General features: G+C 40.1%; 3 protein-coding genes across 6 annotated transcripts in view; 1 reads left to right on the forward strand and 2 right to left on the reverse strand.

The window, feature by feature from the left end:
- LOC140518842 (polycystin-1-like protein 2) overlaps positions 1 to 2,136 on the reverse strand; it is a 110,787-nt gene extending 108,651 nt beyond the window's left edge. The window contains exon 1 of the mRNA XM_072631308.1: positions 1,944 to 2,136. Coding sequence (XP_072487409.1) covers positions 1,944 to 2,055 — 112 coding nt within the window. The 5' untranslated portion in view covers positions 2,056 to 2,136. The remainder of the gene's footprint in view (positions 1 to 1,943) is intronic.
- BCO1 (beta-carotene oxygenase 1) overlaps positions 1 to 21,261 on the forward strand; it is a 152,640-nt gene that overhangs the window by 54,881 nt on the left and 76,498 nt on the right. For 2 of the 4 annotated variants that reach the window (XM_072634170.1, XM_072634169.1), the window contains exon 2: positions 19,938 to 20,087. The exons of the other annotated variants lie outside the window; for them this stretch is intronic. In XM_072634170.1, the coding sequence (XP_072490271.1) occupies positions 19,994 to 20,087 (94 nt within the window). In that variant the 5' untranslated portion in view covers positions 19,938 to 19,993. The remainder of the gene's footprint in view (positions 1 to 19,937; positions 20,088 to 21,261) is intronic. 4 annotated transcript variants of the gene reach the window in all.
- LOC140520302 (polycystin-1-like protein 2) lies at positions 7,954 to 20,563 on the reverse strand. Its single transcript, XM_072634188.1, has 5 exons — positions 20,056 to 20,563; positions 17,010 to 17,174; positions 13,104 to 13,289; positions 10,943 to 11,053; positions 7,954 to 9,239 (listed from the first exon to the last, which is right to left on the reverse strand). The coding sequence occupies exons 1-5, from the start codon at positions 20,393 to 20,395 to the stop codon at positions 9,088 to 9,090; spliced, it is 954 nt and encodes a 317-aa protein (XP_072490289.1). The 5' UTR covers positions 20,396 to 20,563; the 3' UTR covers positions 7,954 to 9,087.

Here is a 21,261-nt window from a genome sequence, read left to right on the forward strand (position 1 = left end):
TGTCAAAGGATTTCAGGCAGCCCACAAAAAATGTAGAGGGTGTTTTCTTTTACATTTTTTCCAGGCCACTTGAGATCCTTAGGCAGGACACAGGTTGTACAGGCCTAATCTAGAGAATGTGTTTCCCTATCTCACTCTGGCTGGAAATGCAGAGGCCATGCAATGTAAGATTTTGTCTTTATATTTATCAGCAGAGAAACTTTAATCTGCTTTGTTTTTCTGAACTAAGTTGGTTTGCTCCTCCTTAGGCAGCCAACTGACCTTCAGCTTCCAAGTGAGACTCATATTTGTCCCAAACTTCTCCTTAGTTCAAGTGATCCCCAAGCCTTAGCCTTCCCAATAGCAAATATGTGTCACCACAACCAGTACTCCACTGTATTTTCAGGTGCTTGTAATAGAAGTATAAATGATCCACAGATATATCTACACATATATGTATTTATCAAACAATTAGAAATTTCACAGGTTAGAATTCTGTTTATATTCTTATTGTCAGTGATCCTAATTTGTTAGTTTTAAGTAAGATTCATTAAACCCACTATGAGCCATGAATAAATGAAAATATATTAGGATCTTAACATCTTGCATTTCACAGCAAGGACTCAGGGTTTCCAAATGTGCTGACAGGGCCATTTCTAGAAAATCCAGACTAAAGCAAATAGTGGTTGTGTATTCCCTTCTATAACATTTTCATAAAGACAAACTTAATATTAAGAGAGACCTCAAAAGGCAAAAGAAGCATTTAGCTTAAGCAGGGTATGTGGAACTGGGGGAAGAGAAGTTCTATTCATTTGCCTTGATGGCAGAAAATAATGGCTCAACTGGTTGGGCTTCTTCTTGTCTGCCCAGCTGGCTGCCTCTCTGAATTACTGCTAAAGAGCCTGATTGTAACAGTATGAAAACTCCTCAAAGCACGGACAGATGAGGCCAGTCAGTTTATGTATTGATAACTGTGAGGAATTCATAAGATCTTTTGAAAACTTATAGTGATTATCCTTGACATCTGAAGTATAAAACAGAACCCAAATTCATAAACTTGATAATTATTTGTTCTGCCTAAATTAGCAAGAGGTCAACCTTTGGCCAGAAAGTACATGCACCCATATGTGTACACACAGATGCTTTCACTTTTAAAACCCCTCTAAACTTTTCCGCTCCTTTTGATGGTGGCATCTTTCCCTAGATTATACAAGACTAAACTCAACCATTGGATTCCAAGGATTCAGCCCATCAACCTCATTCTGACTGCAGAAATAGGTCACAGAAATAGAAATGTCCTTGCTGTGTGATCATGGACAAATCACTTCTCTCTTAGCCTCAGTTTCCCATCTCCCAGGCTCTTATGAGGAAAGAGCTTTGTAAACTGTGTTTGGAAATAGAAGATGTGTCATTTTCTGTTCCAGCTTTGACTTAAATTGACTCAGTGACGCCAATAAGAAAGTCATCATTGGGAGGGTAGTAATTGCTGCCCCCTTGTGTCTCTAAGGGTCACTTACTCACCTTGGGTAGTACATCTTAACTCTGACACTGTAAAGAAGCTCCAGCTCTAATTCTGAAATCACTATCTTCCTCCCCCATGAGAGAGATACAAGTATCTCACATACTTCTCAGGATAGATCACCACCTGTGGGATCAGAGGCCCTGACTTCATCTGCCACATCTGACATTTACTAGCTGCATGATCTTGACAAAATCACAACTTCCCTGGGGCTGTTCTTTTATCTATAAAATGAGGGAGTTGGGCTAGATGGCTCTGAGGTACCTTCCCTCTTTGGGTCCATAAGCCTCTGGTCATATGATCCTGGGTTTAAAAAAAAGTTCCCTTAAACATCTCTTAAATAAGTGAGTTGTGTAAAACCCTTCCTAGGTCTAAGAGGGACAAAGATAAAAAAATTTCCACTTTGTATCCAACGTGAGTGAGCTGCAGATAGCAAGAATCTTACCTCCATCAAGTTCAACTTGTATCCATAAAGCAGATCCATAAAGTGTTCTGCAGTGGGAGCTGTTTCCAGACTCCCATTGATTATAACAACCAGTCACAATGAGTTTCTCCATCTTGTCCCTGACAGTCACTTGCCTCTGGGCACTCACATGCCACTCACTGGCTGTGCACTCCACGAAAATGGTAAACTCTCCAGGAGATGTAAATCGATGAGTAACATTGCTAGACAAACTACTGGTAAAAAATCAGACATGTTACAAACATTCCCCCCTGTGATAATGGGCCTCCATCACTCACTGCAGTCTCTACCAGGATGAAGAGCTGGAGGAAGGAGGCCTAGGCGGCTGATCAAAGGCCATATCACCACCAGAAGACAACAAAGAAATAGCCAAATTCCTATGTTTTAATTGAAACACAGATTTAAACTGAGAAATCACAAGTCCTAAAATCTGACCTATTTTTTAAAGAAGTATAATAGAATGATGAGAGGCCAAACTTGGTATCACTTCACTTACCTGTCTACTAAGAACCAATGGGATTGGAATCTGCTTCAACAGAGAGAGAGGCAGTGTGATTTGTTAGAAAGAGTCCTGGATTAAGGGTCAGAAGACTTGGTTTCAAATATTGACTTTGACACTTACTAATTATAAGATTTGGGGCAAGTCATTCTCTTTTTCTGAACCTTAGATTCCTCCTCTATAAAAAGGGGCAAATAATAATTACACATTCCTTCTTAGTGGGACTGGGAAGGTATTTTTTTAAACCTTGATATATAATAGAAACGGGAACTGCTATCACTGCCATCATTGTTAATTATAATTTAATTATATGTCATAATTATTAAATCATTAAATATATTCATTATAGTGGTAATAATAATGGATAATTATAATAATGATAATAATTACACCAATTTATCTACCTGTGTAATAGTTTCCAGAATATTAAATATGAAAGGGTAATAGTAGACTAATGACTTGTCTTAGGATCATTTTTATCTGAACCTCATTGAAAAAGATGAGAAGAGTGAGGTCATAATAACAAGAACACAATAATCAGGCAGCTAAGTGTGGCACAGTGCTGGGCCTGGAGCCAGGAAGCCTGAGTTCAAATCCACCCTCAGATACTTACTAGCTGTATAACTTTGGGCAAGTCACTTCACTTCTGTTTGCCTCAGTTTCCTCAGCTCTAAAATGGGGATAATAATAGCAACTTTTCACAGGATTGTTGTAAGGATTAAATGAATTATTATTTGTAAAAGTGCCTAGAACAGTGCCTGGTACATAATGGATATTATATAAGTGTTCATTGACTTCTGCCCCCTCCCCCTCATTAATGGAGAAAATCATAGTTCCCAGAAATTATTGTTCAGCTATTTTTGAAGAAAAACCAGTGACATCATAGGTAATGTCTTGACTTGCAAGTGAATTAGAGTGAAGCGAGGCAGAGCTGCACAAAGTCAGCCTTGCTCTCTCTTCCAGAGTCATCAAAGTTCAGTGGTATGAAAAAATTCAAGACAACTGGTGATGGCCTGGAATGCAGTGGATGACCTTGGCATCTTTTATGTCGCGCCAAGCTCTCAGAGTTCCACAGCCCCTGCTTCAAACACCTTCATGGCTGTTGGAGCAAATTGTTCTCATCAGCTTATTCCACTGGGGAAAGTCTTTACAGGCTTGGGGTAGACATCCCCCTAACTCACCCTCAGGTTTGAGGCCCACTGGTTACCCTCAATCTGGTTTAGCCTGATTGCAAGACTGTTTTACTGCGATGCGACTGCTGAGAATGCCATGGTTTCTCAGAGCCACAGGTGAGAGCTGGATGACCAAAAGTTGGATATCAAAGATGAATGAGCAGCCCTCACACCCCAGGTGCTAGTCCTCCCTGAGCACCCCATACAACCCAGTTCCTTGAAATTGATGTTGGGGAATCAAATGGTGACCTGAGAGAAGCAAACTCTTAATGAGTTCTGGGGCCAGTTGGGATTTCCAGGACCAAGGAAAATAGAAAAATACCTTTTTCATATTGTCCTCCAAAAAGCTCATATGAAAAAGAAAACTGGAACATAGCAATTATAGGCAGCATTGTTGGGAAGCAAAGGAGAGAATCATTCTCAATAATGAAGTGAAATGAGCAGTAGCAAGAGAACATTATATACAGTAACAGCAATATTGTTTTAAGAATAACTTGGAGCGAATAAGTTATTTTGTCTATTATAAATACCCAAATTAACTACAAAGGACATATAAAGAAAGACACTATCTGAAAGATACTAGAGAAAGAACTGATAAATAGAAATATGTACAGAACCTATTTGTGTCTAATGGTAGCCATCTCTAAGGAGGGGGGGGAGGGTAGAGAGGAAAGAAAAAAGAAATTTACATGATAATTTTGTTGTATATTTGAAAATAATAGGAAGTTGTGCTTAGTAGATTTGCAGTTTCATGTACTATTGCCTTTTTTATTATATTATATTATGGAAATGTTTATTTGTTTCCATCAATTACAAGTAAAATAAAATTAAAAAAAAAAGAAAGCAAAGGAGGAAATAATTTTCTCCACCTCCCCTACTCAAATCTTACCCATTCTTCAAGGCCCATCTCAAAGTTCACATCTTCTAGGAAATTCCTCTTAACATCTCCTTTCTGATCTTTCTGTCCTTTGAAATCCTGAGCTATTCACAATCTGCAATATCTCTTCTAACATTATCTGAAATTGTTCTCTCATTTTTCCCATGTGCCAGTCCCACCTCGCTGGGATAATAAATAATTAGAGGTCATGCTTTGTTTGTTTTTCTTAAGTCTGCAATTGTACTAGCTGATGGATGTACTTTAGAAATAAAGAGTTATTCCCTTTGGTCTTAGCATGGGGTAGTCAACAGACATTTGGTGATAATTTTAAAAGGTCAATTCACAGATGTGTCAGTAGATGGCGCACGACAAAAAGTGAATCTGTGGATTTTGGAAGCAGAAGATAGGGAAACGACTGTACTACTAAGAATAAGATTATATTAACATAAATTTAGAGCTGGAAGACACCTCAGCATCCATCTAGTCCAATTTCCTCACATTATAGAATGATGAAATTGAGGCCAAGGGAACTTAAATACCTTGAATGACTAAGCATTTATTAAGGGCTTACTAGGTGCCAAGAATCATCACACAGAAGACTTGAATCTAAGCCCACTGACTTCAGCATCAAAATGCTGATGCTATGTGTCCCACTGCCTCTTCATGTTTGTTTTGTTAATTTTTCAATATTATTTCTATGAATTGACCATTGTAGTAGAAAGAGCACTGGATTTGAGGATCATTGGACCTGGCCGTAGAAGAGATTCTCTAAGACCAAAACCAACTTTTTGCCAAGGCACGGAGAATTTAAGTGACTTACCCAAGGTCATACAGATAATGAAGGGATATTGTCTGACTCCAACTCTAAATTCTTTACGTTATCCTGTTGTATTATATACTGTTTGATTTTGGGCAAGCCACTTCTCTGAGTCTTTATTCCTTTATCTATAAGATTAAGGAGATGAACTAGATGATTCCTAAGGTTCTTTCCAGTTCCAAATCTGTAATTTAAAAAAAAGATATTGCTTTATTCTCACAATAGTCTTGTGAAATAAATACTTGGGGAAGTTAAGACTGCCTATCCCCATAACTCATCTAGAAGCCTCAAATAGTGTCAGGCTCTGGGATACTGGGAAAGGGGAAACAGCTCTCTGAAGTTATAGGAACACATAGCTTGTCACAGATGTCAGGTATTTCCCAGGCCTATTCAGGAACAGGACATACTTGTTATCTGATGCTGGAGACATGGGTACAAAAATGAACCTCCTCCATGTGTAGGGAAGAAAGAAATGTGGCATTGCAGTCAGCACAATTGGGTTGGTGTAGAAAGGGGCAGTTTAAGGAGAAAGAGGGAGGGAGGGAGGGTGGAAGGGAGAGAGAGAGAGACAAAGAGACGGGGGGGGGGGCAATTGTGTAATGAGAATTAATTCAACAACTGCTCTTCTGGATGCTCTGAAAGTTTGGAAAAGGAACTATGAATCTGTGAACAGGAGAGCAAGGAAGAGAGGCAGAGAATTGATATGGTGAGTTGGGTGAATCAGGGATAGAATCCCCAAATTCCAGAATGTCAGAGTTCAAAGGGTCTTCAGAGGCCATTTGGTCCAACTTGTGCCTAAAAATGGATCTCCTCTACAACTTACAGCAAACGGTCATCCAACTTTGGTTTAAAGTAAGGGAGGAGACCCATTCCACTTTGGACAGTTCTTGTTTGTAGGAAGTTTTCCCTGACATCAAGCCTAAATTAGCCTTTCTGCAACTCCCACTATTTTCTCCTGGTTCTACCCTTTGAGGGCCAAAGAGAATAAGTCCAATCCCTCTTCCACATGACAATTCTTCAGATACTTAAAGACTGTTACTATATTCCCCCTAAGTTTTCTCTTCTGAAGGCTAAACATCCTCAGATCTTTCAACCAGCCCTAAAATAGCATCAATTTAGTTGATGCTCTTTACCACTCTGACTGCTTTCCTCCAGATATTTTTTAGCATCTTAAAAATGTAGTACCCAGAATCTCACATATTCTTCCAACTGTGATCTGATCAGGTTGGAGCATGGTGGCATCATCATCTCCTTGTTTCCAGAAGTTATATCTCTTGATGAAGATTAAAATTACATTGACCTTTTTTTAAAGTCCCATAGCATATCATGTACTAATGTTGAACTTATGTTGAGCTCAGATCTTTTTCAGATAGCCAATTATTAAGAAGATTCAGTGTTAGTTAAGACTAGGTGTTTAGGGGCTTGGTGTAAGTGTGTGGGGATGGGGAGGAAGGCAGAGAGAAAATAGGGATGGGGGGATAGAGAGAAAAAAGTTGTGTTCTTAAATTAACTCCCAATGGAGTGTCCCAGTATTGGTGATCTATGATAAGGAAGCCGAGCAAGCAATTTCATTAAATGTGAACAGCAAGCATTTGAACTCCTAGGTAGTTTGTCCACAGGAAAAGAGAGAACCCCAGAAAGCAAAAGGGGGACCTGGAGTATGAGGTGTGCTGATAAATGTTTAATAACTGACTCTCCAGAAGGAAAATAATATGTACCCTCAACATACTTCTAAGTCTAACATGCATTATTCCACTTTCTCCATCTCTTTCTTATGTCTAGACAATAATTTAAAAAAAACAAATCAAGCCCCAATTTGTAGTATTTGATGATTTCTATGGTGAAAATAATGACATTGAAAATTTAACAATCTGCTTCTGGGAATCAGCGGGCTCCAGCATACCACTGGGTCTGAATAGTTCTAAGTTAATTCATGACAAATAGTAAACCCCTGTTAAATCTTTGTGAACTCATCATCCCTCTTTCACAAGAAAAGAAAGTGAGGCTCATTTAGGTTAAATGATTTGCCCAAGGTTATACAAGGTCCAAGCAGTAGAGTCAGAGTTGGAAACTAGGTCTCTTTCTTCATGTCCTTCCCACTAGATGACAGTGTAAGACTCAGCAGCCTGAGGGCTTGAGAACATGGGATATGTTGCTTATCTGACCCTGGCTGGGTAAACTGCAGGTTAGGCCCATGGTGTGTGACCATGGTGAGTTTCTAGTTGGCCCCAAGGACTATGAATCCCCCTTTTCCTGCTGGCCATTATGCTCACCTGGAGCCAGAGCCTACAAGGACCCCCAGACCCTGTAAGAGGAGGAGAAGGGCAGAATCTCCTCCATTCCTAACAGTACTAGGGAACCTAGAGGAGTCCAGGATAGCTCAGGCACAGATCTTGGCACACAGAGTTTAAAATTGAAAGTTACTTTAGAGATCATCTAGTTCAACCACCCAATTTTTTATAAGTGAGGAAACTTGAAGCTCAAGAAGTGAAAAATACATTCAGTTGACATAGATGAACTTAGTGTCAGAACTAAGAGTCAAAGTCAGGTCTTTTGACCCCCAATCCAAAGCATTACCTACTCCCCCACATTTCTCTCCACCCTCCTACCCCTCCCCCCTGGCTCTGCACCTCTCTGGACTTCTCTCTCCATCATACCCCTGTGCAGACCTTCCCAATCCATTCCCTTCAGCTCCCTTTTATGTATTGTCTTCCCCATTAGAACATAAGCCCCTGGAGGACAGGGAATCTTTTTCTTTTTGCCTGTATTTGTATCCCCAGTACTTAGCACACTGGCTGGCATACAGTAAGCATTTAATAAATTCTTGCACACTGCCTAGAGGTTCTGATGGAACTAAGAACCTTTGTGAGTGACCAGAGGAAAGTCATTTGGAACTAAATCTGGGTCTCAGAGGAATGGCCTGGGAGAACCCTATAGCCCATCAGATCTGAGGAGTGTGATCTGAGGAGTGTGAGGAATAGATGTGGAATCAGAGGACCTGGGTTTGAATCCTGACTACCTGTGTGACAATGAACGAGTCGCTTGTCTGGATCTCTGTTTCCTCATCTATAAAATTAGGGGGATTGGACTCAATAATCTCTAGACCTTGTGGAGTTCACTCTAGATGAGGGGTGAGATTTCAAGACACTATGATTCTAATCCAAGTACAGGCCTCTTTCTGCTCCTTCTCCCTAGTATTCCCAAATAAATGGGTGAATACACAGAGTGGGGCAAATAGAGTGGATAAGATCTGCTCAAAGCAGAGTTATAACGAGGATTATTCGTAGTTGGGGCAAAACAAGTTGTAGGGGAGAGAGAAGAAGTGATCTCGGGTGTACAGGACCATTTAAGCATAGGTTTAGCTATACTAGGAGAGGGCTATCCCTTCACTCACAGGGGCTGGGCCTCAGGAAAAGGGTACCACAGTAACAGCCTAGGAAGTGGGGCAGCACAAAAGAAGACCAGCACAGATCCTTGATGTGAGACACAGAGAAAACATGCTATTGAGAGGAAGCATACCTTCCCAGGGAGGAAGTATGCCCATGCAAAGGAGAAAGAATGCCCCTCTAGGTGTTGGCACCCTAGTACAAAGCTCCATTGACCTCATGCTAGTTACAGCTCTGGCTCAAAATATGTTGGCCATGAAACATTGCCCACATCTACCTGGAATTTTTAAGCAGCCTCAGCCCTAGTCAGCAGTAGAAATGAGTGATTGGTGGCTATTCTGCAAACATATTCTACTTAGCTGGCCCAGTTTTCTCTTACCTTGGGGGATAATATGGATCGATAACTGTACCATCACCAGTGCTGATAATGCAGGACAGGTTTCCAGTATAGGGTGAGAGCAGCCATGTAAGGGAGATGGTGATATTCTCAGAGACAAAACATGCATTAGGCACGATCACTTGCAGACCTGTGCAATATGGGAAATGCTGAGTGTCACTGTGATGAAACCACCCTCCATACATTTAAAAACTCTTCTCCTCTGTCCAAACATGTTTGAAAATGTCCAGAAGGGAAAGGCAACACCCTTCTAAAAGCTCCTTGGAAGAAACTTGGAGCTTGCTAGGGTGACCAATAGATAAGCTTAAGTAATTTGCAGCAAATTAACTTTAATGTAAACTTGAGCATCAGAGGCCAGAATGGAAAAGAGGGTTAACCCAAGGTGAAGGATGGTCTCCTAAGAAATTTTTTCCTATTTAGAAAGAACCTATCATTGACTATATTTTATATAGTCTAAAATAAAAGAGATATAAGAACATAGGTACTGAGAAAAAGTAACTAAGTCTTAATTAAAAAAAACTAATTTACCTACACAGGGACTAGTGGAAGGTGGTATACTGGAAAGAGTGCTAGAGGCAGAAAATTTGGAGTTCAGACCCAGGCTTGTTGATGTTTAATGGGAGAAGGTGCCTGACTGTACTGAAATTATTTGTCAGTACTTCAAAGATTTATGAGTTTGTCACTTTGGACACTTTCTCCACCAATACATTTGCAATCCTTCTATGGCTTCATAAATAATCTTCAAGAGTTACTGTGACTGAAAAAAAATCATCATCTGCAGCCAATTTAGTGATGAGCCTCTCAAAACAGGCTTATACTCAGGCAACAGATGCTATTCCAGTCTAGTGCCAGACTCTTATTCAAAGCTTGGTAGGACCTGCTGAAGTTTGCACTTGTACCTTTAGAGCACCCATGATCATCTCCACTCCACAATATTTTCAAGTGGATAACTTTGTTTAAAATTACTGGTTAAATATTGATGGAGGCTATTTTAATAGACAAATAAGGAAACAATCTCTGATGTCATCAGTGTAAGGAACTCCTTATGTAAGAACACCTTCTATCAGCACAGATGACAACCTATCTCTTTCTAGAAAATAAATCCCAGGAAACTGCCCGAGAAACACAGAAGTTAAGCAACTTGCCCAAAGTCAGACAACTAGTGTTAGAGAAACTATTTGAACTCAGATGTTCCTAGAATCCTTCTGGATTCTAAGTCTGGAACCATGCCAACTATGCCATACTGCCTTTTGTCATTTTAATAAAAACTAATAATTTTTTAGAAATTGTATGAGACTGATGTGTAGACAAATCTTTATGTTTTCTTTTTTTATTAAGTAGCTAGATGGTACAGTGAACGGCAAACTGAACTGAATACAAATGCCTGGAAAATAGAAGAACACACCATTTCATTGTCAGTAGTGATGGTAGAGGTTAGCTATAGGATATAATACTCAGGAAGAAGAAGGATATAATGGCTTTGAAAGAAATGGATGCCTTCCTTTGGAGTTATAAAGTCAAAGTTTTCCAGGCAGAAATCGCAATGAGCCCATTTGTTCTAATTGAGAATCAAATAAAAAGGAGGTCTGTTTGAAATCAGAGGTGACATTTTTTTAGTGGTATGACTTCTGTTTGTGATATATCTATATATGATATGCCTGGACATTGTGTGCCTTTATAAGATAAGCCTGACTGTGAGATCCTTCTCCAGGATGCTGAGATATGAAGGAAGGCTGAAGATCCTTCTCTGGGAATCAATTGATCATCCTTCTATGAGTCACAGAGTTAAAATGGCTTGTCCTTTCACCCCCACAGTCCATTTAGACTACTCACCTTCCACACAGTGGTACTGGATCCAAAGGTAACTTCCAAGAGAAGGGCACATATCTCCAAAGAATTCCCCATCTGCTGTCACCTGGCATGCCTGGAGCCCATGACACTGTCCTGGGAATATCACAGCCCACAGGGACAGGTACGACATGCAAGATAAAGGAGAACAAGTTTCAGAGAGATTTTTGTCTCTGGCAGTTGCAATGAACCTGCAGAGGGAAACTAATTGTGCCAAAAGCAGAAAGACTATTTGTTGGCAGGAGGGGAATCTCAAGGAACAGAAAGGAACCCTGATGGACTCCTGTTCCAGAAAGTCTACAAAGAAAGCTGGATCCAATTCAGTTAAGAGGGCCTGGAGCTAAGCTCCAGGGCTAATGGGAGATCTGCTCTCAAAACTCTTTCGTTCAGTGGCCTGGGGCACCTGCATGTTAACAAATTAACAGTTTTGTCTGAGATGTGTATTCACAGAATCTCAGATTTCAACAAGACCTCAGAGCCTATCTAAACCAACACTGTACCTGTCCAGGAGTCCCCTCCTCAATATCTCTGACAAATGGTCATTCTGCCAAAATACTTCATTGAGGACGAACTTGCCAATGAGAGGTGTAAATGCTTAACAACCAGATCTCCGGGAAGGGGAAAAAAGCCCAAACCCAACAGTGATGTTCCTATGATACACTTCTAAGTTTAACTGGCATTATTATTACTTTCTCCATCATTTTCTTAAATCCAGAAAACTGACAAAAGCATAAATCAAACCCTGATTTGTAGCATTTGCTATTTCCAAGGTGTAACTACTTCCCCTGAAAATTTAACAGTCAGGTCTTCTAAGCCATAGGAGCTGGCTCCAGCATACCTTTTTTGCCCAGGGAGGCCTTTCTAATTTGAGATACTTTAACTGGAAGAAAATTTTTCATTACTTTTAATTGGCAACTTCTCGTAGCTATCCTAGTTCTACTATCTGGGGTCAATCAGTTCAAGTCTAGGCCCTCTTCCACATAGTGGACCTTCTAATATTTGAAGATAACTATCATATTTCCCTAAGTCTTCTTTCTTACATGCTAAATATTCCTATTTCCATCAATCAAACCTCATACAGAATTTTCCATTACCATCTAAGCTGCCTTAACTTGGATGCATTCTAGCTTGTCAACATCCTTCCTAAAATATGGTGGCCAGAATGAAACATAATGCCCTAGATGTAATTTCACTAGCAGTGTCCAGGGCAAGTGACAGCTCCCTAGATCTGACCACTCTGCTTAACAGTGCAGCGGTCTAGGGTAAAATAGGAATAGCAATAAGACAATGACAATGGCTACCATTTATATAGAGCTTTATGGTTTTCAGAGCTCTTTACGAAAGTTATCTTACTATGCTGGGAGGTAGATGCTATTTTTATCCTCATTTTACAGATGAAGAAGCTAAGTCAAACAAGGGTTAAGTGACTTGACCAGGGTCACTCAGCTACTAAGTATCTGCAACCAGATTTGAACACAGGTCTTCCTGACTTCAGGCCCAGCACTCTAGCCGTTGAGCCACCTCATTGCTTCTACCATTTGGGCTGCCATGTTATGCTTTATAGAATCACAGAATTTCGGATTTAGAAGGGATTCTAAATCATCTTTGAAAAAAAAATCTTGCTTTTGATTGAAGACTTTCAGTGAGAAAAGTCACTACTGCCTGAGAAAGCTCATTTCACAAAGTGTTTTCTGACAGTAAGCCTAAATTTGTCTCTTCTTTGCAATTTCTGTCCATTACTCTTTGTTCTGCCTTCTATGACCAAACAGAACATGTCCAATCCCTCTTCCACAGGACAGCTCTTGTAATACTTGGAGACAGTAACCCTGGCCACCAGCCTTCTCTGCTTCAGCCTAATATTCCTAGTTCCACTACTGAGTTACACCACACTAAAAACATTGTACCTTTACCCCCATTAACCGTTGTCTAGTTAAACCTTTCACAGAACTTATTACTTAAAATCTTACATCCTGATTCTAAGAGAGAGAATTTCCCTGTCATCATTGTTACTCTGGGACAGAGTACCCCCTTCATACATGAACCACAGATCAGTGTCCCCATCTTATCTGTCCCCCCAGAGCAGAGTGCTTCTGTCTAGCACTCTCCTTCCATGGAGAACAAAGTTTCAGACAGCAGTTAGTCTCACCTGCTATTTCATCTCGGATGCTGATCCCACCACACTCTTCCTCTTGCCCTGCAGGCATAGCTGCCTCCATGGTGCAGTAATGAGGAGTCTGCCTTCCATAGAATCCATCGTCAATCTGAATGACTTCTCCTGAGCCGCAGTGCATGGTGGCATTAGAACCTTCACAGGCTAAGCTCTGGCCAAACTCTGCCGTCAAGGAGAAAAGACTTCTTTGTCACCACAGTTAGGAAGTTCAGGGTGCTGATGCAGGAACAGAGAGGCAGCAGGTAATGCCAAAAATTCATAGGAGGGCACCTATTCCCCTACTGGGCTGCCTACAGCTATAAAAGCCACTATCACCATGCCTCTGGGCCAGGCAGGCTTCTACTGCAGAAGAAAGGAAATGAATGCCAGTGGAGATCCTAGAGCAGTACAACTCTAGGGAGTCTAGTTTTCTGGAAAACTTTCAATTCAATTCAAATCAAATTCAATTCAGCAAACATTTAGTAAATGCCTACGATATTTAAGACTTGTTTAGAGAAAGTGAGGAAGGCTCTTAGCATGCAGAATGGGCCCCCTTTGATGAACCTATGGAAGGATATGGATAAGAGTCACACAGGATGGGCAAATATGGCGCTGTGCTACGCACTTTCATTAGATAAAAAGACACTGCATGTCTTTTTAAAATATTTTTTGTTATATGGATCTCTTGAATCAGAGGACATCTATTCAAATGCCAGCTCTCCTACTTATTACCCATATGAACTGGATCGAATTTGTTTACCAATCATCCACAACTTCCTCATCTATAAAATTAAGGCCTTGCAGTAGATAGCCTTTAAGATACATATCAGCTTTATGATAATATACTCACTATGATCCCTGTAGAGAATCTCAAGTCTTGGACTTTGCTGTAAACTTTCTGGGGTCTTTGGTACAGAGAACACCAAAAGGCCAGGTAATGATAACTCCATATCACATGATCTTTAATTATTGTATCTTTGAAAGGTCAGAAGGGAGCAAGATAGTTGGACAAGCAAGATAGTTTTGAAAGTAATGTATAAAATTTATTACATATATGTATATATATATATGAGTGTGTGTGCATATTTTTAAGAAAGCAAGCAGTAGTCAAATGGAGATTCACAGTTTCATATAGAATCTGTTTTTTGTGTGTTTTTCTTTGTGTGTAGAAATGTTCTTTTTTACTGTTTAAGTTCAGAATAAAATTTTTTTTTCAAAAAAAGATTTTCTGAACCCTTCCCTTTTGTCAGAGGAACCTGAAATTAACACCAGAATACCAAGGAAAATATTTTCTTGAAGGTAGTAGCCAAGTCAAGTGATCAGGAGGGGCAAGAGGTGGTTGATCAGCCTCCAAGACAATTTCCCCATCAAACATGTTACTGTTGGTCAGCTTGAGGCACAACAGGAATCGACTTAGAGCTCCAGTGATATTCAGCAATAAGATAAGAGTATCACTGCTAACAGAGCCTATGAATGTTCCCTACCCTCATTCCAATCATAGCAGGATCAAATACTCCCCTCCTTAATTGATGTGACATGGTTTTTAAGATCTACCCATGGACCTCTATGCACCTGGGGTTGTAGAATCATAGGATCAGAGATTTAGAGCTGAAAAATATCTTGAAAGTCAAATAAAGCCTGCCATTCTATAGGTCAGGAAGAGGCTCTGAGAAGTTCCAAGATTTACCTACAGTCACACAGGTAGTAAGGGCAGAACTGAAATTCAAACTCAAGGTTGCACTCCAAAGCTAATGCTCTTTCCCCCATACCATGCTCTACCAGCACTCAAAATCAGAGTTGGGCAAAATAACAGTCAGGTGGCTTCATAAGACTTTAGAAATCAGAGCTATATCAAAGATGGAAGGCTATCAAAGATCCAAGGAAATAGTCTGGACTGCAAGGAACCAGAAACCCAGGCAAAGAGAATGGGCACTGCACCAATAACAAGCGAAGACCTCAATACCAAGCCAACACTTTGCCTTAACCAGAGAATGGCGAGCTGGGGGACTGCTGCTACGTTCTACCCAGAAAAGGGGCTGATGTGTGCCAATACTTAGGCAAACCTTTGGATGGGGTGAAGGGTACTGAGGAGGGGAGACAGGTCTGAGCTGAGACTAGACAAAATAAATTAAAAAAGCATGCATCCAACAGCAGAAAGATGACTCTCTACTCCCTAACCGTCAGATATGTCCACTAATCTGTGGAGAAGGAATTTTTAAATCTTAAATTCTTTTATTTTCTACTAATTTCAGACTATCTCCAAAGTGCCAAGATTCAGAGGGCTGAAACTGGTTTCCAGAGCAAGGATGAAGAGCCAGGAAGGCAGATCAGGGGATCAACTTATAGGGAGCACCAGGGAATTAACATTTTGTCTGACTCCACCTGATTCCCAAAGCATTAGTCTTCTTTATATCATCTCTTATTGCATTCTGCACTCCGGGCTAGGGCCAGCAGGGTAATGGGTAAAGTCTGCCAAGTGTCTTCCTCACTCAGTCACTGACTGAGAAAACAGCAGCCTCTGACCAACCCTAGCAAAGAAACAATCAACCTTGGGTGAGGGGATAAAGGATTGATTTTAAAACAATGACTCCACTAAAGTCCTCCTCTCATATCTTATCAAGGCGCAGAAGTGGCCTTGCCTTCTCAAAGGCTATGCCACCAGAGCATAAGCTCTTAAAGTCCTATTAATCTGGAAGGGTTTATAGGGATAGACTATATATTACATATATATTCACACATATATACACATACATATGTAGATACATATGTGTATGTGTGGTTGGTAGTTATATAGTTTTATATTTGTTCCTGTTTTTCAGTTGTTTCAGGTGTGTCTGCCTCTCTGTGTCCCCATTCAGAGTTTTCTTGTCAAAGACCCTGGAGTGGTTTGCCATTTCCTTCTCCAGCTCATTTTACAGATGAGGAAACTGAGGCAAACAGGGTTAAGTGACTTGCCCAGGGTCACACAGCTACTAAGTATTTGAGGCTGAATTTGAACTCATGAAAATGAGTCTCCCTGACTTCAGACCCATCAATATTCACTGTGCCATGTAGCCACATCATAGTGTTATATAGATCTTATATACATATGTATATACATCTTCTAATATATAATAAATAATATGTTTATAGTTTTTATTAATATATAGCTAACATTTGCATACTGTGCAAAGTATTTTAGGTATATTACCTACTTTGATTCTCACAATAACACTATCAAATAGGTACTATTAGTATCTCCTTTTACAGCAGAGGAAACTGAGGTTGAGAGAAGTTAAGGGATTTGGCCAGGTTCACATAGCTAGTAAGTGATGACAGTGCACCAGAGTAGAACTCTGGTCTTCCTAACTCCAAAGATCAGCTTAGCCCAGTTTATCACCAAGTTGGCTTCAGACGGAGGTATATTGGAAAGAGCACTGGTCTTGGAGTCAAAGGACCTGCATTCAAATCCTGCCTTTGCTGCTTACTGAGTGATCTTGGATGAGTAATTTAATTGTAGTGGGCTTGAGTTTTCTTATTTGTAAAAGGATGGCGTTGAACTAGATGGCATTTGGAGTCCCTTCTATCCCTGGATGATTTTGGGGGGCACACCAACTCACAAACACCTGCAATACTAAGGTTTAGGGAGTTTTCATCATTGTCAGTGGAGAGTGTATCAACTACCTTAGAATATACACATTTTTACTTTCATTCGAAGCAAAATGTTAAGTAAACATTTCCTTGGTATCTCCTAATATAGGAGAATTAAATATAAATACCTCTGAAGGGCAGAATCCACAGAATGCTTATAAACTGTGTCCTTCTAAAAGCACATAAATGTTATGCAATGTGTGTATATGTCTGCCTGCATGTGTAGCAAGGAAGAAGGGGGAGTGATTCCATAAAACCTGGTTGAAAGCTTACCAAATTCACAAATGAAGGCAAACTCCTGAGTGCAGTTTTCCATTGCAGCCCATTCATAGGGAGAATTCTTCATAATATAGCCACATCTGGCTAAGAAGGGAGAAGGCTGGTCCTCATGCCAGTGGCTGTAACTTATGTTGGACATGTCCAACCAAACCATCCATCCTGTGATGGAAACACAATTGTCAGCACTTGGTTAAAGAGAAAGGGGTAGGTGCCTCTTTTCTATGCTAAACAAGATGAAATATACATTAGAGCCATCCATGCTTTTTTTTCCCCCTCTTATTATTTAAATTTATTTTTCAGTGATCAGAAATGCATTTTCTCTCCCTCCCCCACCACTGGCAAAAAAGAAAAAGAAAAAAGAAAATCTTTATCTCAAATATGCAAAATCAAATAAAACATATTGTTATAATGGCCATTTCCAAAAAATGTATCTCAGAGCTATTCACTCTCAGGCACACAGAAGCACAGACTTCAGTCTACTTTTCCAGATTATATATTATTGTTTTTCACATATTTTTCCTTCTAGACAACTGGCCTGCGTGTTGTTCTGAACCGGCAACATTCCATCTCCTGTCTCCTGCCTGTCCCTCCACCTCTTAGAGTTCCCAGTCTCCTTCAAAGCTCAGTTAATATAAGGGTCACTTCCTACATGAGGCCCTTCCTGGAGCATCTCTTCCCCCAACTACTAGTGGCCCTCCCATAGCAAATTATAGTTTATTATGTATATATTTTGTATTCATTTATCTATGTGCATATTGTTTTTTCCCAGTATCTCTTTCCATTCTATAGGATTGGAAGCTCAATATGTAGAAATTGTCCATTATAGAAGTTATAATACAAGGAATTTGTAAACATATCTGATGACTCAACTATCAGAATCTGCATTGCCTTGGTTATACATTTTGAGAAATGGAATGCTCTATTTGCTTCTTTGCCATGGTGGAAAGGACTCAATTTGGAGTCCCCTAATCAATAATAGTGGGTCTTTATAAAATTGCTTTAAGGTTCTCCCAGTGCTTTACACACACAACATCTGATTTGAGCTTCGCAACAGCCCTGCAAGGAAGATGAATTTATGGATTCCATTTTACAAATGAGAAATGAAGCTCAGGGAGGTTCAGTGACCTACCCAGAGACACCCAACTAGGAAATGTCTGAGGTGGGATTCCAACCCAGATTTTCCTGCTCCAACTTCAACACTCTGTTCCCTCTACCACCCTTCCTCAGGAAAAGCTAGATTGGAATCCTGGATCTCTTATGAACTTATCTGGCCTCAAACATTTACTAGTTGTGTGATCCTGGGCAAGTTCTTTAACCTCTATTTGCCTCAGTCTCCTCATCTGTAAGACAGGGATAATAATAACACCTACCTTCCCAGGGTTGTTGTGAGGATCAAGTTAAACAATAATTACAAAGCATCTAACACAGTGCCTGGCACATGGCAAATATTATATAAATGTTAGGGCATCTAGGTGGTACAGTATGAAAGAATGCAAGGCCTGGAGTCAGGAAGACTCATCTACCTGAGTTCAAATTTGGCCCCAGACACTTTCTAACCATGTGACTCTGGACAAGTCACTTAACACTGTTTGCCTCAGTTTCCTTATATGTAAACTGAGCTGGAGAAGGAAATGACAAACCATGCCAGTATTTTTGCCAAGAAAATCCCAAATAGGGTCACAAAGAGTTAGACAGGACTGAAAAATGACTCAACAAAAATATAAATGTTGCTATTATTTTATTTTTAATTTTATGTTTATTATGGTCTTTTAACAAGTTGTTTCCTCTGCCCTGAGTATGAGTGTCCTCTTCTGGAAAACAGGAATAACAATATTGGCACTACCTGCTTTATAGGGTATTTTCAAGGAAAGCATTTTATAAAACAATCTAGAAATGACAATTATTGTAATTATTCCTGAACTTTGAATCAGTGAATCTACCATGTTTCAATATCTCTTTTCAACTCAGCCCAACCCATTCCTTTGAAAAGCCCTGCCTTTCCCACAGACCAAATGAACCTCAAAAATCTATGTGACTGGCCAGAAAGGGCTTACTCTTTCCCCTGATGTCTTAGTGAAAAGGAAGCTGTCCTTGACATCTCAATAAAACCAGGTTCAGATCCTAATTTTCACACATACTGGCTTTGTGACTATGGGCAGATCATAGGATCATAAATTTAAAGCTGAAAGCAACTTTAGAAGCCATCAAATCTGGCTCCATCATTTTACAGATGAGGAAACTGAGGTCCAAGGGGGTAATTCAAATGGCAGATATTATTATTCCAACTGAGGAGTTTTGACATAAGCCAAGAAATCATTTGGTCCTCTCTGTTCTATTCCTTTAAGTCACTGTGCCAAACATAAAGGAGCCTGCCATTTTCATTTATGTGGTTTTTAAAAGGTTTGTTGGTTTCTTAAGAGACGGCATTAGCATTATGGACCAGATAATGGTCTCTGACAAACCCTGACCTTGTTATTCCAACCCAAGCTGTAGAGCAGGAGTCATGCAGCTAGTAAAATGTCAGAGTCAAGACTTGAACCAATATATGCCAATTCCAAATCCAGACAGTCAGTCTATCGGTCAACAAGCACATGTTGAGCCCTTACTACATGTCAGACATTATATTATGACAGAGAGATAAACATGGAGTCAGAGGTCTTGGGTTCTATCCCCTTCCACCCATTTGAATAATCAAAATTAGATTAGTTAATTAAATTATAGAATTGTAGAACTAGAAGGGCTCATTTTAGAGATAAGGAAATTGAGAACCAGAAATGAGGAGAAACTTGACAACATGCTGACTCTGCTACTGACTTCCTGTGTGACCTCTCTGTGGTCTCTGTTTCCCTAATTGTAAAACGACAGGTTCCTTTCAACTCCATATGTATGATCCTTCCTCTCCACTATGTTGCCTCTCCACAGCATCTTAGAGCCATACCACGTAGGAGTGCACCAATTCTCCCTTGAGATGTGAACAAATGATATGTCCAATGAAACAGATTAAAAAGTGGAGAATTCATACCTCTATTTCAGAGCCTACCTTCTGCAATTTCATTCTGTGCAGAGTTCCAGGTAAGTCCAATCCACCATTCCCTTTCTTCAGGAATATTTCTTTCCAGGAACTGTTGAGTTCCTGGATTGTTGATGAAGACAAGATGGCCCCCCTGCCTCTCACACCATTTCTGGGCACTAGCAAAGGGGCGCGTATGTCCCACAAACTCATAGCATGAGTGATTAAAGGCCATTTGGTTTTCGGAGCAATGAATCCACTTTTCTGGGGCTGCATCGATGGTCCTCAAACTCAGAGATAAAGAGAACAGAATGGGGACTACAGGCCACATTCTAAGCTCTCCAGGGCTACCTTCACCAGTAGAACACATAGGCAGTGTTCTACTGTGGGTGCTTGGTCTGCTGGTTTTCAACAGTGTCTGCTCCCATCAATCTCTCCTTCCCTTCGTCATCCTGTAATGGCAGCAGCTATTAGTGGAAGTACTATCTTAGTATAAACAGATACCCATTCTCAGTGCTCTCCATACCACCTTACAATAGTTATTGTTTGAATGTCTGTTTCTTATCAGACTAATTTATACGGTGCTCTTGGTGGAGGACAGATCAGATTGATAAATGTTACCTGTTTTTTTTAATAATTGGAACATCTGCTAGCTAGAGACAAAATTTCTTTGTTATCGGTCAGATTTGAGCCAGGAAGGTCTAAAAGTGTGTGAAAAGCTCCCAGCATCTGAAAATCACATGACAGACAAGGAATATTAGGCAAACAGAATTATTGGCTGGAAGAGAAGCCCAATTACTGCTCCCTCTCCCTTCTATTGTCTCAGATTGATAGCTGTGCCCCATGATAACAGCTCTCTCTCCCAGAAGGTCTGAATAGCTATTAATCTAAGCTTCACCAGTCTTTGTGATATAAACCTCCCTGAATAAGACCACATTACAAAATTAGTCTGACTGCAGCATAAAAGTGGAAACATGCCTCCTGTGTACCCCAGATAGATCTTGCTGGCATTTTCTTTGAGTTGAGATGATTTTACAACACAGAATTTCCTTTTTGAATCTGCAGCTGACTTTCATTTAATGAATTGAACTTGAGAAATGTTTATTAAGCACCTACTATGTGCAAGGCCTAATGCACATTACTGGGGGAGATGCAAAGATGAATGAGATTTGACCCTTGCCCTCTATAAACATTATGGTACATGGGAGTGTTCCTAGGTATCTTGGTCTGGGACCA

The sequence above is a fragment of the Notamacropus eugenii genome, chromosome 1 (genome assembly GCF_028372415.1).
Source record: "Notamacropus eugenii isolate mMacEug1 chromosome 1, mMacEug1.pri_v2, whole genome shotgun sequence".
NCBI classification, from domain to species: Eukaryota; Metazoa; Chordata; class Mammalia; order Diprotodontia; family Macropodidae; genus Notamacropus; species Notamacropus eugenii.

Excerpts from the sequence above, each read along its gene's own strand:
- LOC140520302 (XM_072634188.1), bottom strand. The coding sequence starts at position 20,395 with ATGTGTTCTACTGGTGAAGGTAGCCCTGGAGAGCTTAGAATGTGGCCT. Across the intron at positions 17,175-20,055 it reads ACAGAATGAAATTGCAGAAG|GATGGATGGTTTGGTTGGAC; the intron begins GTAGGCTCTGAA and ends TTTCCATCACAG. Across the intron at positions 9,240-10,942 it reads CCAGTACCACTGTGTGGAAG|GTCTGCAAGTGATCGTGCCT; the intron begins GTGAGTAGTCTA and ends CATATTGCACAG.